The sequence below is a fragment of the Neolamprologus multifasciatus genome, chromosome 18 (genome assembly GCF_963576455.1).
Source record: "Neolamprologus multifasciatus chromosome 18, fNeoMul1.2, whole genome shotgun sequence".
Taxonomy (NCBI): domain Eukaryota; kingdom Metazoa; phylum Chordata; class Actinopteri; order Cichliformes; family Cichlidae; genus Neolamprologus; species Neolamprologus multifasciatus.
Genome location: NC_140456.1, coordinates 16,250,924 through 16,267,113, shown reverse-complemented (window position 1 = coordinate 16,267,113; position 16,190 = coordinate 16,250,924). Strand labels below are relative to the sequence as shown.

Here is a 16,190-nt window from a genome sequence, read left to right as displayed (position 1 = left end):
ATTGCTCGATAGCACGTGTGTGTCAGTGAGCGATATTTGTTCCCGTCGTCTTCTCGTGAGGGACGCTTATTGATAGAATAAAAGCTCTCCTACTATCCCTTTATAAATAGTTATCAGATTTTAAAACATAAAAACGACACACAGAACAGCAAAGCAGCAAAAATCAAAGTTATTAAAGTTGCTTGTTTGCGAGTTTTTTGCATATTCCTCAGTAATGATATCATTTTCAAATTTTGCGTGATAGGTAGACAACAAGAGCAGCTTGAGCTGATTTAATTTTGTCGAACGTCTCACCAAATGTAAAAATAATCAGTAAAAACCTTTGTATTGCACACATTTTTTTTTATTACAATCTTCAAACTTCACAATATACTAGGCCTTGAGGGACATGAGTACCTAGGTTGGCTAAACATATGACAGATAGTGCTCAAGGTCAAAATTGACTTTGAAAATAAAATGTAAAGAAACCATATTGAGTAATATAGCACATGAAAGGGCATGGAGAGAGCTGTACAACCCTCTGTAGAATTACACCATAACAGGCTGATACCAGTTTGTAATAAAAACATCAAAGTTTTAGTCTAGGCCAGGGGTGTCGAACTCCAGGCCTCGAGGGCCGGTGTCCTGCAGGTTTTAGATCTCACTCTGGGTCAACACACCTGAATCAAGTGATCAGTTCATTTTCAGCCTCTGGAGAACTTCAAGACATGTTCAGGAGGTAATTTAGATTTATTACCATTTAAATCACCTGTGTTGGATCAAGGACACATCTAAAACCTGCAGGACACCGGCCCTCGAGGCCTGGAGTTCGACACCTGTGGTCTAGGCCTTGGCCTTCAGGGGGAGTAACGCTCTGTGAATGTTCTTGTTTTAATACTATCGTGGTGCTGTGAATCTGTAAGTCAGCGGAGTAGCCAGCTCCCACATTGTGATGTTGATCTTTCATTAGCTGTGATTTTATAAGGCAACAGATTAAATGTTTGAAATAATTAAATGTAGGGCAACTAATATTATTTGGGGCAAATGGAATGAGAGATAGCCTGAAAATTTCCTATATGTACTTTAATAGATGCATATGCACAGCCTGTAGAGCTTAAGGTTTGGCATTGATTACATAAAAAGGAGAAATAGCCTTTATTTTATTTGAATGCAGTTTGCCCAGATTCATATGAGCACAAATAGAAATTAAACTATGTCAGTAAGTAAGTGAATTTACTTATTTATTTACTTAAGTAAGAATATCTAAAAGCTAAACAAACGAACAAAAAGGGTATCTCTTCAGCTTAGGTTTAAAAAGGTTCAGAGTCGATGCTTGTCTGAGGCCACTTGGGAGAAATTCCAAAGTCCTGGTGCAATGACAGCAAAGATATGACCCCATTTTAAGATAAGGCTCAACCAGCAGATGGTCAGAAGTGATAGAGAAGTACCTGCAGTAACATCCTAACTTTTTTCAATGCTCTAATTTTTCGTCAGACTTCAATAAAAAAAAAAAACATTAAAGCGTTTGCACTTTTAGAAACACTTTCTTTATTAGCACAGTGAGACAAAAGCAGAGTGCTGCTGTAAAGACAGAAATCTGAGGTTTCAAACAAGTTTATCTTTGTTTCATAAATAAAATACTTGAACAGTCTTTTAAGGTTTGAGGCACTTTGTTGTATGAAAACAGCGAAGGCAGGATTAACCATTATTATGAAAACAATTATAGAAACAGAAAAAAAGGTAATAATCTCATTTAACATGCCAAGACTTAGGAGCTTATTGAATAGCTAAGGACAGGATTTTTACTATATCCTATGTCTATGCTGTATGTTCCCAGCTGCAAAGCATGCATCATCTGCTTTAGATTGCATAAAATCAGTATTTCGTGTATTTTCTATTTACTTACCTCTTTCTGTTCAAATGTGACGCTGCAAGGCTTTGGGACACATTGATTGGCGATGACACTAAGAAGATTTAAAGCCTTCAGTGTCAAACAGTTATATATATATAAAATTTTACATTTAATTTTCTTGAGGGGACACTCATCCATACTACATCCAGAAATATTTCTAATTTTAAACATGCATCTTTCTAATAATAATAACATTCATCATTCTTCAGAATGAGCCATTGTGCATGTGTACAGTGTCTTAGACTGCATTTTCAGGTTTAGATCCAGTTGTGTCCTTTCAAAGTAAAATTTCTTCAAATCAGTCATGCTAATTAGCTTGAAGCAGCCTGTTTATGCTTTGACATTTTAATTGGAAGTAGATGAATAAACTGAGCAAGCATTTGTTAGCCTATAACCAAAATCTATGGCAAGCACAATATGACACGCTACAGTAACAAAGAAGATTTATGATACTGGAGTTAATAATTCCTTCGTGTTTATTTTTTATTCCCCCAAATTGTCTTCCTACTTTGTACTTCTTTAAAATAGTGAGACTTGTTGTTCCAAAGTTGTATCTCACATAAACACATACTCCACCTGGGTCACTTTGAAATTCTGGGGACTTGATAGTTTTCACTGTTATCTACTAAAGGAAATTTATCACTAGATCCAGACAGAAGTCTTCCCATTTTTTACAATGGATGCAGCCTTCTCTGTGGCTGACTTGGGTCTTGCTCCTTGTTTCTCTTGGACTGTATTAACTCGATTCTGCTCAGCCATAGTGCCTCCCGACACAGGACTACTGGTTCTGGAGGTTTGTTGGTTGTTTTTGGTTTGGTAGGTTTGAAAAGCCATATCAAGCTGCTCTTGTGCAACCCGTAGATGCCGGTGCAGACTTGCAAGATCAGAGGGGATATTCTCATCTGGGCTGGTGCACTGCTGCTCCTGGGCCACATTGGCCATATTCTGCTCATGTGTGATGAGGCTGTTGGGGATCCTGCTAGGCTTTTCTGTCTTCATCACAAGATTGTACCCTGGAGGGGACGCTGGGATGTTACGGGAGAATGGGTAGCCGTATGACATCCGCTGGCCACGGTTCCTCTTCATGCGAAGAGTATCCCGAAAAGTGCCAATCCCCAAGTGAAGCATCTCACAGACATTTAGCACGAGACAAAGACAGCTTACCACATACATAATTAGAAGGAAGATTGTTTTTTCTGTGGGCCTGGAGATGAAACAGTCCACTCTGTGTGGGCAGGGCACCCTGTTGCATACATACGAAGGATTAACTCGAAAACCATAAAGGAGGTACTGTCCAGCAAGGAAAGCAATTTCAAAAATAGCTCTTGACATGAGTTGGAGGACATAGATTCTCATCAGGCCTTCTTGCATTATTTTTCTGCGGCCATCATATTTTGGTGGGTCTTTGCTAGTACTGCTTACTGGTTCAGGTTTGGCCTCCTGCACCTCCAGTGTATCCTCATAGATCATTGGCTCCGCATCGTCATCTTCCTCCTCCTCTAAGACTTCCTGCAGATGGTGGCTCTCTCTCCATCTCAAGTGAGGAGGTGGCTTTTTGCGAAGTCTTTGCTGCTTCCTGCGGTCCTCCTCTGAACTTCGGGCAATCTTGTGGATGGCATAACCCATGTACATGACAGAGGGAGTGGAGATCATGATGATCTGGAAGACCCAGAAGCGAACATGCGAGAGGGGAGCGAATGCGTCATAGCATACGTTGTCACAACCTGGTTGCTTGGTGTTGCAGGTGAACTTGGTCTGCTCGTCCGAGTAGATGGACTCACCTCCAACTGCTGTGAGCACAATGCGAAAGATGATGAGCACAGTCAGCCACACTTTCCCCACGAAGGTGGAGTGGTTGTGGATCTCTTCCAGGAGGCGAGTGAGAAAGCTCCAGCTCATGTTGCTCTAAGAAGCTTTTCAACTAGAATCTGTTAAAAAGAAAATAAGATAAGTAATAATTAAATGTAAGTAAGGAACTATTCAAGAGATGTTTTGGACTGATGATGTGAACATTTTACATTTTAGCAAACTGTCAGAACTGTAATGAACTCTAGTCTTTGACTAATCAACCCATTGTATTCATTGTGTGGTGTTTTCTAACTAAAATGGTTTTAAGTGACAATTAAATTAATCTTTTTTTTACTCTCCTGTATAAAGATACAATTATCAAAAATATACAAAAATAGTATTAAAAAAATCCCACAGCTTTTTAGATCCCAGGAAGACGATGACAAGAAAACAAACCCAGAAGTAATTTACAGTCCCTGAACAGCAAAGCATCTGAGTTTCCTTAAACTTAAGACCAAATTATAGTCAGTCTTAAAATATTTTCTGTTAGTGAAGTTTTTGCTGAAAAGTGTGGCGTCATTTTTCAAGAGAAAGGTAGTTATTGCAAATTAATTTTAATTTTATGATAAAGGTGTTTCACTGATTTTGTTGCTATCTCAGACTTAAACAGTCACTTTGCAAGCATACTTGCTGAAACATACATTATGGACGTGTGACAGCTCACTTGGCTACTTCTTTTTGTAAAGGATATTTCTCTTTTCAAGTGATTGCACAGCCACAAATAAGCAAAGGCTTGTGTTGATGCATAGGGTAAAGTCATTAGGACATCCTGGAATAGTTTTTGACATGGTTGAAATAGTACAAAATAGCTCAGGGAAGATTAAAAGACAAAAAGAAAGCATTCCATCAGCCAAACAAACAAACGCGCCATCAATCATTTGATTAGACAGAACAAAACCGATTGCTACAAGAAAAGAACTCGAGCCAGTTCGGAAACCGAAGAGCGCCTCTTCAGAAACATACTGCAAGCTTTGTTTTAAAACTCCACGCCAATGATCCTACACAGAAATGAGATCTCACAGTGTCATACTCTTCTCATAGCCTGCATCACAACTGACTCAGTGAGGCAACTGTAATGGAGGGAAACAGCGTAGTACTTCTGTCCCTTCATTCATGGTTCACGGTGATCTCATGAATGCAACACTGCATTCCCTGGCGTGTGATGTGCCATCTCTGCTGCCATCTGAGAGAACAGGAGAGGCTTGTTGCTCTGCCACGAGGCCTCCCCTGCAGATCCAGCACTGCTGACGCTGGGGAGGGCTATGGCGTCATGGAGGCAGATGGCACCTATGGTGGGCAGTTCACTTCTGCCCCAGGATGGCATGACAGAAGGGCTGTTTCATGTAGGATGCAATGAATTTGCTGTGTAGCTTAACATCAACCTTATTCTTATAACAACTCCTATACATTTACACTCGCTGCTGATGTGCTTTGAAAACCGTTTTAGAAAATTTAATATCAGTTTTGTGCAGTTTTGTTTGTATTGCAGAGCTGCAACAATTTCAGCCCAATGTGCCCCCTGAGCTTTAAATGTCTGTGGAACCTGATAGAGTTTCTTATGATATTTTCTAGGATTAATATAAATTGGCCTACAGTAGTAGTAGAGTAACTATTCTTATTAATTACATGTCAAAATTAAGGTTGGATATTTAATCTAATTTAATTTAATTTAATGCTGTAATATTTTTCCAAATCATTAAAAAGAGGAAGAGCTGCCATATTTTTTGTCAAATGTCCCAGAATCTGTTTATTATGTAAATAACAGGGAGGTATTTAGTGAAGCAGTTAGAGGTAGTTATATAGGACGTTACACAAAATATTTAAAATGTGTGGTTTATGCATCTTGACAATAATGTTTTACATAAAACCATATTATGAATGGGAACTCTGGCTAAATTAGAGTAGTATTGTAAAATATTTTTAGTGACGAGCTTCCTCTCAGATTGGGACATATTTTTTGCACTGTACAATATAAAACAACTGCTACACATTTTTCCATTTAGTTGCTTTGCATATGTCAGTGTTTGATATTTGAAAGACTGCTGCAGTAGCGTTAAAATGTCTTTCAGCAAGGTTTGTTTTCAGAAACACGTCCACGCAAACACATCCATGCTGCCATGATGCAAGACTGTAGTTTGAACAAATACTAAAATATCTAGTTGGTTTAGACTAGAGAAGAAAATCGTCTAGAAACAACTCACCTGGAAAAGTTGCACATGTTTTCCCCATCCTGAAGGTCTCCTTTGCCCTCTCTAGATATCCCCTCCACAGTCTGATCCATGGAATACCACTTCCATCCTAATGTCCTGGCCTTCTCCGTCTTACCGATCACTTCCAGAATCACAAAAAAATAAGAAAAATGACTAAACCTGTTGAACTGGAATTTCTTTTCATCCCGTTTTTCACTCTGTTAAGAAGTGAAGTCTCGCCGCTGTGAATGCCTCACATTCTAGCCTGTGTCTGGTTTCTATTACACCAGCCTCCTGCCCAAGAAGGAAGTATAAAAAAAACAGAGAGGCAGAGAAGAAAAAATCCTCCTCTGGCAACTGACCCTCATCCAAGGGTTCAGACTTGAGGATATGGTACTGCAGATTGAAACGAACACCCAGCTGAGGGAGGACGTTAATCTCAACACAGTCAACCTCCCCCCAACGCTCGTGTGCAACATTTGTAACACAGATGATGGAAGTATCGCTCTCTCTCTCTCTTTCTCTACTTTTTCTCACTTTGTCATCGTCTTTATCGCGTTCTGTTTCCGACCACATACAGTAAGCACCTCAGCTTCTAGCACCTTTATATTTTAATGACTGATAAACAGTTTTAGTTCTCTCAAAAGATTATTTAAGACATCACTACATTTTCCTCTATCCCACTCTTTTTGTCACATACAAGCATATCAACAAAAAATAAATGCAGACTGGCAACCTCTCTATTATCAATTACATAACAGTTTACAGTGGGTGACGGTCATGAAAAAACAACTTTGGGGAGGCAAGTAAGTGTAAGGACAGCAGTGTCACTGAGATATAAGCCACCTTGCCTCAATACAGATCCGCTAGAATGTAACCAGTAGGTATGCTCAGTTATATCAAGTGTCATAATATTTAGATCTTCTGTCCAGGCAGATGGCCAGATAGAAGCAGTGGACAGGTCGCAGTCTTTGCTGCGGCTGCACGTCTTTTCCCAACTTGGTGTTTATACTTAAAGCTTTCACCTTGGTCTGTGAAGTGCAGCGGCATACATTGTTATTAAAGAGACGTAATGGCCTTTATTTTATCATGATGAAAAGACTTGTGCTATATGAACAGAAATCTCACACATACACGTGCATTATATTAATTGCTTCAGAAATGAAACGCCAAAATACAGATGATGAAGCGATTCGTGGAAGATTAGAAGTAGGAATTTTTCCATCGCTTTCTTCTGTGTGCCAGACCTTGCCATCAAGTTTTGAAAGAGATTTAAACTCGACTACTTTTAATAGAAGACAGATAAACTGGTTAGTGTCTGGCTTGCATTAATGAAATGTGCCTGGTCATTGTTATGTTGGCCATATTATTATAAAGTTACTTTCACCAGATCCCCAATAACTCTTTAATTATGATCTGTGTACAGCTATAAAGCAGAGAATAACGTTCAACAACATCAGCAAGTCCACCATCAATCAAATCACAGTTTCAACTCAGAAATGATGCAAAATTCTTGATATCCAGTGTCTTTAAACACTGTTGCAATATTATGAGCGCAGGAAGCCAACAGAAATAAATGCCCAGATTAAAACAATAGCAGTAAAAAAGAAGTCTGCATTAAAATCTCATTCTTTTTGAGTCATTTGTGGTCTTAATAAATCTTTGAGTGCTAGCCATCTGGGCCTGTAGGAGCCTTCCTCCAGAGGCCTCGCCTTCAAGGCTCGCCTCTCCATTTGACTGAGGAGATGCGGTGTAGCAAGCACCACTGGTGCAGCAGTGAGGAAAAGAAGATAGGGGATGCTTCTGGAAGGGCTTGAGCATTTGGCGTTTGGACATGTGCTTTCCCTAAGGGACCATTAAGCACGTGTTTTTAAGTTGTAACGCACTGCTCTCCCTCTAAAGTCCTTTCATCATCCAGAAGACGCAGATGGTCCAGTGAAGATAGCTAAGAAGTGAACATTTGTGTGACTTAAAATTGAAGTCAGTTAGAGTTCCTCAACAGTTGTATAAATTGCTCACTGTTGATGTGAACTGCATTCATCACTCTGGTATCATAACATTCTGAGCGAAGGAAGCACTCAGAATATTAGAAGAGATTAATATTCAGTCAAGATATTAGAACCATTATCTACTAAAACACCTTATGTAATCACAAATGTATGCCTGAGCATGGGCTTTTTCATTTTATTTATAAATAACTGTTGGCAGGATTACTGTTTTTACAGCAGAAGATTAAGAAAAAATTGACATGATATGAAAATTGATAGTGGCAGTGACAAACAATAAAAACTCAGCTTTAAAATGTGTGCATTTAAATGCATGAGATGCTTAAACGTACTGAATAAAAACAACCCATAGAGTCAACCCATTGGCTGTTTAGCTTTGAATACACAGTCGTTGTGTCCTTGGACAAGTCAGACTGTTCTAGCTTTGGGAAACTGAAGTTCATGTTGATAAGTATTGATTGGACTGCCCTGAGCCAGGAAAATATTACAGTATTCCCCTGTAAGACATTGTTTGACTTTGCTGTTGTTACAAGGACTGGCCACATCTAACAGCCAAAAGAGGGTGTTTAATATTCATTAAGGTTATATTTATTGTTATATGTTAAACAGATCACTTAAAATAAAGAGAAAAAAGACACTGGAATGTCTCGTGAATTTACCAGATTAAAAAAAAAGGTTGTAAAAATACACTGAATTGAATACTCACTATATAAACCATTTCATAACCATTTTCATAGCCCCTGGTTCATGTATACTGTATACTTATACTTCATGCATCAATATTCCAACCAAATAAATGTAAGTTTTGAGTCGCAGACGGTTACGTCTTAAGAGGTCACTGCAAGCTTTTAAGTTTTGTGGCATAGTGACTGCTGAATGATGCAGCATGGAGGAGCGAACATCTCAACAACTGTCCTTGGACGCCGCTGATGACATCACAACAGGTTTATCCGCATGTATTTACTGAACAAAGTTGATGCAAGTAGACTGGGGGCTGTGAAGGTCTGTGTTTATGTAACAGATCAAGCTCCACCATGTGACTTGGATGTGTCCCACCCTCTGGGAGAAAAGAGTGACACAAGACACCCGAGCAAAAACATGCAACTTGGCTCTTGGACTCCTCCTCTCTGATCCTCTGCTACCACTATCATTAAACTACTCTTACCAGGCTGTGAAGGGCTGTCCCACAGGCAGCCTGAGAGTGGTGGCAGTCCCATCGCATTTGTTCATTTTTCTCCCAGTTTCTCAGCTGAGCATCTCCTACCCCCGGGGTGAGTGCGTCCCGTGCCAGTTTCACTAAGGCTGGACTCCACTGAAGCGACTGCATGAAAAGCCTTGAGGAGGATGCCAACAACTTCCCTCAGACAGGGCTCTGCGTCCCCCACACATGAGCAAAGCAACTCGTATTGAGTGTGCATTACATTACGCTGACAAAGGAACTAAAAGTTCATATTTGTTTAGTTTCAATATTAAAGTGTCAACTTGGTTATTATTTTTGAATGTGTTAAATGAACAGAGAAAATAAAACATTAAGAGTCCGACATGCAGGTAAAAGCTCTCGTCTTCATGCACGTCCATATTCACTTAAAGATAAATATGACAAATAGCGTGCAACACTGCAGCAAATCTGGCAGTCACAGGGATTTTAAAAAGCTCTATTACTAACAGGGATAATATATCCACACTCCCATTGATCTATAGGGGGAAGATTAAAACATTATTATTATGTAAACTTCAGAGCTATATCAGGGCAGCCTTCATTGCCAGTTAAAAATTAACTCATTAGTAGTTGTCTCATTAGGTAGTTTACAATATTGAACTATTCTCACCTATAGAACTGACTGTATGGCTGTGGTGAATGTGACACGGATGAATTATGCAATGTTTTTAGTTAAATCTTCTCAGATATGTCATTTGATTTGACTTTAAATAAAAATATTTGCATGGAACCAGTTGTCTAGTTATATTTGAAAGTGAGTAACACACCTTAACACAAAGTAATCTTTATTAACCAAAAGAGCTATAGAGCCCTATAGAAGAAAACAAAGCAGCTGAAAAGATGCTGAAAAGTTTAGAAAGCAGAAGTAAGTAATGAAATCGTAAGTTATCCAGTTCACAATCCCTCACAGTTCACAGGTTAGTATCCATAAAATGACCTTGACCTTGAACTTTATCTCAGGCACAGTTTGGATGAAAACACACTGGGTGATTACTGAGTGCAGGTTTCACGAAAATCTGGCCAGTGCCCTGGGAGGAGCAGAGATTCTTGTGAAATATGACCTTGAACTTAACCTTGATTTGTGTAACGACCGATTAGGTGATCATGTGTGTTTATTCTGACTGATACTGTTGAGGAAGTATTGACAGATGGGCATGAGCTCATAGGTCTGTTTGTAAGCTATAACCTAATATAGAGTTTCAGTGTTAAATTCTGAAAGATAACCGAATTTTAGTTTTCAAAATGTTATAAAAATATGGTAGCAACATAAAAGCTTTGACTAATATTGTAAAATTCAATGTATAAACATAACGGCATTCACTGTGTAACTTGACCACCGTTATTCATATGATGACTTTCTGATTAGGTTTTCCATCAGAGCAATACAATCCAACTCACAACTAGCCATCAAAAAGAAAGAATTGAAATAACAGCGCTTTGCTTGCAGAGCTGTGAGGCCTTGATCTTTGACGTTATCTTGTCTTAAATGTCTATGTCAAGGAATGAGCTGGGGCAAGCTCAAAGGAGCAGCAGACCTAGTCAGGGTTCATTTGCACTATCAAGGGTATGTTAAGGCAGCTCCTTCCTTCTTCTGGGCATCTTAGTGCAGTTGCCTTTCTCTAACTGAGTGAACTTCAGACACTGATAGCAACGCTGCAGGACATCCTCAGATAACAGCAAGATACTTTTTAAAAAAAAAAAAATTTAATCTTCTAATGTTGTAAATTAATACAATCAGTTCAGATCATTACTCCATCTATGATTACATTGTATAGTACTATAGTACTTAACACATATAACAATTAAAGTCTTAATCTTGTGATAAGAAAAGTTAATCTACTCCGGAGAATATTAACCTTCAAGGTCACTGTGATTGTTACCAAGTAAATATGCAACTATTCGTGCAGCTATTCATTATACCACTGAATGCATGTTAAGTGTACAGTAGTATATATATTAATATTTTTTTTAGATTTGAACTACATGTGTTAAATCTTGTTCATTTTATCCTTCTGGCATTGCCATTATTAGCCACTAGATGGCAAGCATGTACTCGTTTAAAACACACCAAGTTTGACTCCTGTTGAACTCTTAACAGACATTTAAAAGATGTTTGACTGTTGCACAACCTAAGGCAAACAGGTGACTGACCTATTTAGGCTTTGATTAGGTGGAATACTAGCAGCCCTGTTTTTCTAAGAACTTTGAAAGTGTGTGCAAACAATAAAAATATCTTGTTCCAGAGTTAACGACTAAATTTTTTACAGAGGGCTCTGGAAGAATATTTTAAGGCATTTAATGCATCAGATTATATACCAAAGAGTGCAGAACAGTTGAAATTGATGTTATGGGGCAACCGTGGCTCAGGGGGTTGGGAAGCATATCTGTAACTGGAAGGTCGCCGGTTCAATCCCCGGGCTCTCTGTCCTGGTCGTTGTGTCCTTGGGCAAGACACTTTACCCTACCGCCTATTGGTGTTGGCCAGAGGGGCCGATGGCGTGATATGGCAGCCTCGCTTCTGTCAGTCTGCCCCAGGGCAGCTGTGGCTACAACCATAGCTTGCCTCCACCAGTGTGTGAGAGTGAATGAATAGTGGTATTGTAAAGTGCTTTGGGTGCCTTGAAAAGCGCTACATAAATCCAATCCATTATTATTATTTTCTATCACAGTCTATGTTAACATGGCACAAAAACTTCAGATGGAAATCCCTGCAGAGACTGCCTAGCAATCAACATTTAGATTTAGAGCGAGGTTGTTAGGCATGACTGCGTGCTTTTTCAGGCTTTCACACATTGCTTTCCTGAGAAATTCCCCACATTTCTGCACTATTGTTTTTTCTTGTTGTTCAGTTTTTCTGTTTAAGAAAAGTAGGAACTGCAATATAGCACAAAATAAAAGTAACAGTACTGTGAAAAGGTTTTGAGTCATGTCTCATTTCTCTTTGGCTCTCGGAGGATTCGGACGCATCTTTCACTCTCTCCCTCCCTTATCTTCCCTGCTGCTGCTTCTATGTCTTCGTCTAGTCTCGTCTAACTCTAACCCTCAAATAGTTTTTCAGTCTTGTTGTCTAATACCTAAAGAATTATGGATTTGATCAACTGGTCCCGTAACAAAATTGACACCCTCCTGGGCTTGGGAAAGCCCGATTGTCCTGTGGGGATGGTTGCTGCCGGATACTCGATGGTCGGTTGCGTCGTGTGTCTGGCGACACTCTCAGTGGAGGACATTGAATGACATCTACCAATTCGGAACCACGATAACAGAGTCCTGGCTGATCGGACCTGGCTCGGACCTGGCTTGTCGAAGAACAAGAAGCGGCTACAGCTGTTCAAAATCCAATAAAGCTGGCCGACATGATAAACGATGGGCAAGGCTGTGAGTAAGACTGTGTTATTGAACACAATATGGATAAGATCTTGGAGAAGAAGAACAGGAATTAAGGGAATTGAGAGAATTGGTAACCAGTGACGGACATTAGACCAACTATAAAAATTGGATGCAGTTGTTCGCACTAACTCAAACATTCACCATCTTTACTCATGCCGCTATCCCACTGGGGCCAGCTGAAGGCCTGCCAGGGTCGAAGCGGACTGGAACAACAAATTCTTCCCATGATAACAGATTGACACACACACACGCACGAAACATGTACAGTGATACGGATACTATCACCAACCCTCCCCCGAATTGAACGCCTCCTCCCATGCTTACCTCCCATGGACAGCGGATCAGCCGGAGGCGCGATTGAAGATTGCAGCGGTCCCAGATCCAGCTGTACACACTGGAATATTCCCCCATGTTGCTTGTCTGTGTTTTATTGTGTTATGGTGTGTTGATATCTGTGCATTCCTGGATTATCCTTTTGTGTTACACATTTCAATGGGTTTTTTTCCCCCTGACCTGTCTCCCCAATGTGATGTGTGTGTATTGTATGTACGGTTGGTAAGGTCTGTCATCTCGATTGTGGGCAACTGCAGTTGACAAATAAAGGCTATCTCATCTGTCTCACCATCTTCATATTTTACTTTTAAGGAGCCAAACTTTCTGGGGTCATTAAAGCCATTTAACACTCACCAATGAAGCCTTCAAGCATAAAAAGATACCTGAAGCAGGGATGAACGGTGTTGTGTCTACACATAAACAGAAAATGTAATGAGACTCCGTTTTAAATTGTATCTTTAGGCACTTTGTTATTAGTAGCCTTTTGCAAAACACATATTTTTATCCCATTTCTTTTGTTGAATATATCAAATATAAAAAAAGATAAGGTAATTCACCTGGTATAAAATAGTATTTTTCCATCGACAAGTGATTCCCAATGTGCAAACTTGTCACATCTCAGTACTTTTCATAGTGTGTTCCTACAAATCAGAGGAAATTGGATGTGTGGAGGACAAAAGAACAAGTGGCAGGCCTAGAAAACTATAGCAGATGAAGAGTATCTGAAAGTAATGTCTTAAAGAAAAAGGAAGAGATCCCGCAAAGCTTGGACACAGGACCTGAGAGATGCATCTAGCCCTGCAGTCGGTCCATCAGTTGTTCACTGACACCTCAAAAAGAAATAATCTTGGTGGAAGTGAGACCATTTCAGTATTGAAAATCAGTGTAAAGAGGAGGCCAGCAGAGAAGTACAACAGCACTGTCTACAGTCATTGGTAAAATATAGTTCAGCCTTTGGTTCCATTTCAGCCAAAGTAAATATATGGCAGTTTATTACCTTGAAGCGTGGTAACAGTGACATAGCGTGAATAAACGGTAGTGTACCAATATCTTAACCACAGTATGATGTTACTTTGCCGATGTAATTTATGACAAAAGGCATAACGGTATCTCACTGGCGTCACTATCACCGTAAAAGAGGCTACAGTGCATAATTTTTCCAAGACTATTATAGCACAACAGCAAAAAACTGTATCATCCTGAAGTTCGGTAACTTACCATAACACGGCGTCACGGTATGACGCTGGCAACAGTGACGCAAATATGTTACTGTACAGTGGAGACAAAAAGTCTAACACTACGGTGGTGTTGGGGATCTTGTAAAAAAAATGATGGAATTATGAGCCCAAAAAGATACCATCGGATTTTGATCCACCATGTATGCAAGCATTTAACTGACAACAGCTTTATTTTTCAGCATCACAATGATCTCAAACACTACCAATCCAGTAACGCATACGAGGACAGAAAAACACACAATGGAAAACTATCAGTCATGGACTGTCCTCCCCAAAACATTATCAGTATTATTATTTAAGAAGTGTACAATCATCCTGCCAGAGGATAGAACAAACAGCCAACACCCAAAGAAGAGCTTTTAAAATCCTTCAAGAAAACTGGAGAACTATCATGAAGGTTACTGCCCAATAGAAGCTTGAAGCCCTTCTCCTCACATACAAGATTTTGAATTATCAGGCACCAACTTTCTACAACGTCTTTTAACTTGAGAAGGCCAGCGGATGTTTTTTCTCTTGGTTATGATTAATTTGATAACATTCACTCGATTGACTAATACTCAGAACAATGGGACACAATGAACTCAGCAAAGACATAAGAAGGAGAACTTGTTGTGAACAAGTTGAGAAGGTCACTTGAATCATTTTCTAAAAAAAACTGCAGAATCCCAGATCACCAGTTCAAACAATTATGCATAACTGCAAGTTATTCAGATGTGTCACCACTTTGCCAGTGTCTGGTTATCAGTAGTTATTATTCATCTTTGGCTCTCTTCCACAGCGTGTCTTTTTCCCTGTCTCCTATTTAATGAATCCAAAAAAAGATAAGCTATAAAGCTATAAAGTACAAAAAAGAAAAAAAGAATTGACTTATTCTGAGGGGATCAATGGAAGGCACTCACTGATTTCCCGTCTACTGACGCATAAATTAATTTTTAAGCTTTAAAAATAATGTTCAGCATAATCAATTAAAGACAATAGGACAATAAAAGACTTGCACCTACCTGTCCATGTGGGTAAAGAAGAAAGTGTATTTAGAATTTATAGTAACGCACACTGGGCAGGCATCCAGAAGCATCCTTTCATTGCTAAAGCTCAGAAGAAGGATGAGCAAGACAATAGGGTCCTTTTTATCCAAAACCCCTCACCACCAAGTACAGGCAGGACACTCAGGAAAGCAGCATCCTGCCAAAGGCCCCATTGTTCCCGGCTCATGTGCCTCTATTGCCATGACCACCGACAGTTTATTTTGTTTCCAGGAACAGGCCTATTTAACTTACTGAGAGATTTATCAGTTAACATTAAACCTAAGAAATATTTGTAGGTGCATGAGTCAGATTACTTCCCCAAATTATTATTATCTGCTGATTAAAACAGCAGATAACCAGTGTTAGTCAAGTTACTTGAAAAAAGTAATCAGCAACTAATTACTGATTACTTCCCCCCAAAAGTAATCCTGTTGCTTTACTGATTACTTTTTAAAAAGTAATTAGTTACTTAGTTTCTTAGTTACTTTTTAAAAACATGATTTACAACCTGAATAGGTAATAAAGCGATAGATCCTTCAGCCCAATTCTACTTTTTCTGCATAATCCTTCATATAAAATGTAATCAAATGAAAAAGTCTCCTTTTAAAACTTGTTTTATTAGTTTTAATATTTTAACTTTATGCATCAAGCAAAAATTAAATTATATGCAACATTCTCTGACTGGAAGAAATTTGTTTAACATTCCAGCACATAAAATAAAATAGTTTTTTGTGTTTACACTCACTCTTTCAATAGAAGCAAGTAAAACACAGCAGAAAATAAATAAAATCAAAGTCCTGTTGCTTTATCTGTTGAGCAGGAGTTGAGCAGGAGTGGGGCAGGCAGATGTTTGCCCTGGTGCAGGTGTGTCGCAGCCTGCATGTCAGTGGAAGAATCCGGAAGTTTCTCTGCGAATTTCACATTCCCGTTGTAGCGCACTCGGTGCTTGCTTGGAAGTTTAGGGGTTTTTTTTCGCCGTAAAAAGAAGTTATCTTCCCACGCAGTGAACAGTGGACGCTAATGTTTTTGTCACTTTTTACGGAATTAAACTCAA

General features: G+C 39.2%; 1 protein-coding gene across 3 annotated transcripts; it reads right to left on the bottom strand.

Moving 5' to 3' along the window:
- Positions 1 to 143: 143 nt before the first annotated feature.
- Positions 144 to 15,566, bottom strand: gjc2 (gap junction protein gamma 2). 3 transcript variants are annotated; one of them, XM_085141881.1, is made up of 3 exons: positions 15,113 to 15,563; positions 5,941 to 6,070; positions 144 to 3,819 (listed from the first exon to the last, which is right to left on the bottom strand). In XM_085141881.1, exon 3 carries the CDS (start codon positions 3,788 to 3,790, stop codon positions 2,534 to 2,536), a length of 1,257 nt encoding a protein of 418 aa, XP_084998007.1. In that variant the 5' UTR covers positions 3,791 to 3,819; positions 5,941 to 6,070; positions 15,113 to 15,563; the 3' UTR covers positions 144 to 2,533. The 3 variants fall into 3 exon arrangements, with proteins under 3 accessions (XP_084998007.1, XP_084998008.1, XP_084998006.1); XM_085141882.1 differs by lacking the exon at positions 5,941 to 6,070 and having other exon boundaries at positions 15,113 to 15,566; XM_085141880.1 differs by lacking the exon at positions 15,113 to 15,563 and having other exon boundaries at positions 5,941 to 15,063.
- Between the last annotated feature and the right edge of the window lie 624 nt (positions 15,567 to 16,190).

What these genes read in the sequence shown, in the direction of transcription:
- gjc2 (XM_085141882.1), bottom strand. Translation starts at nt 3,790, where the DNA reads ATGAGCTGGAGCTTTCTCACTCGCCTCCTGGAAGAGATCCACAACCAC.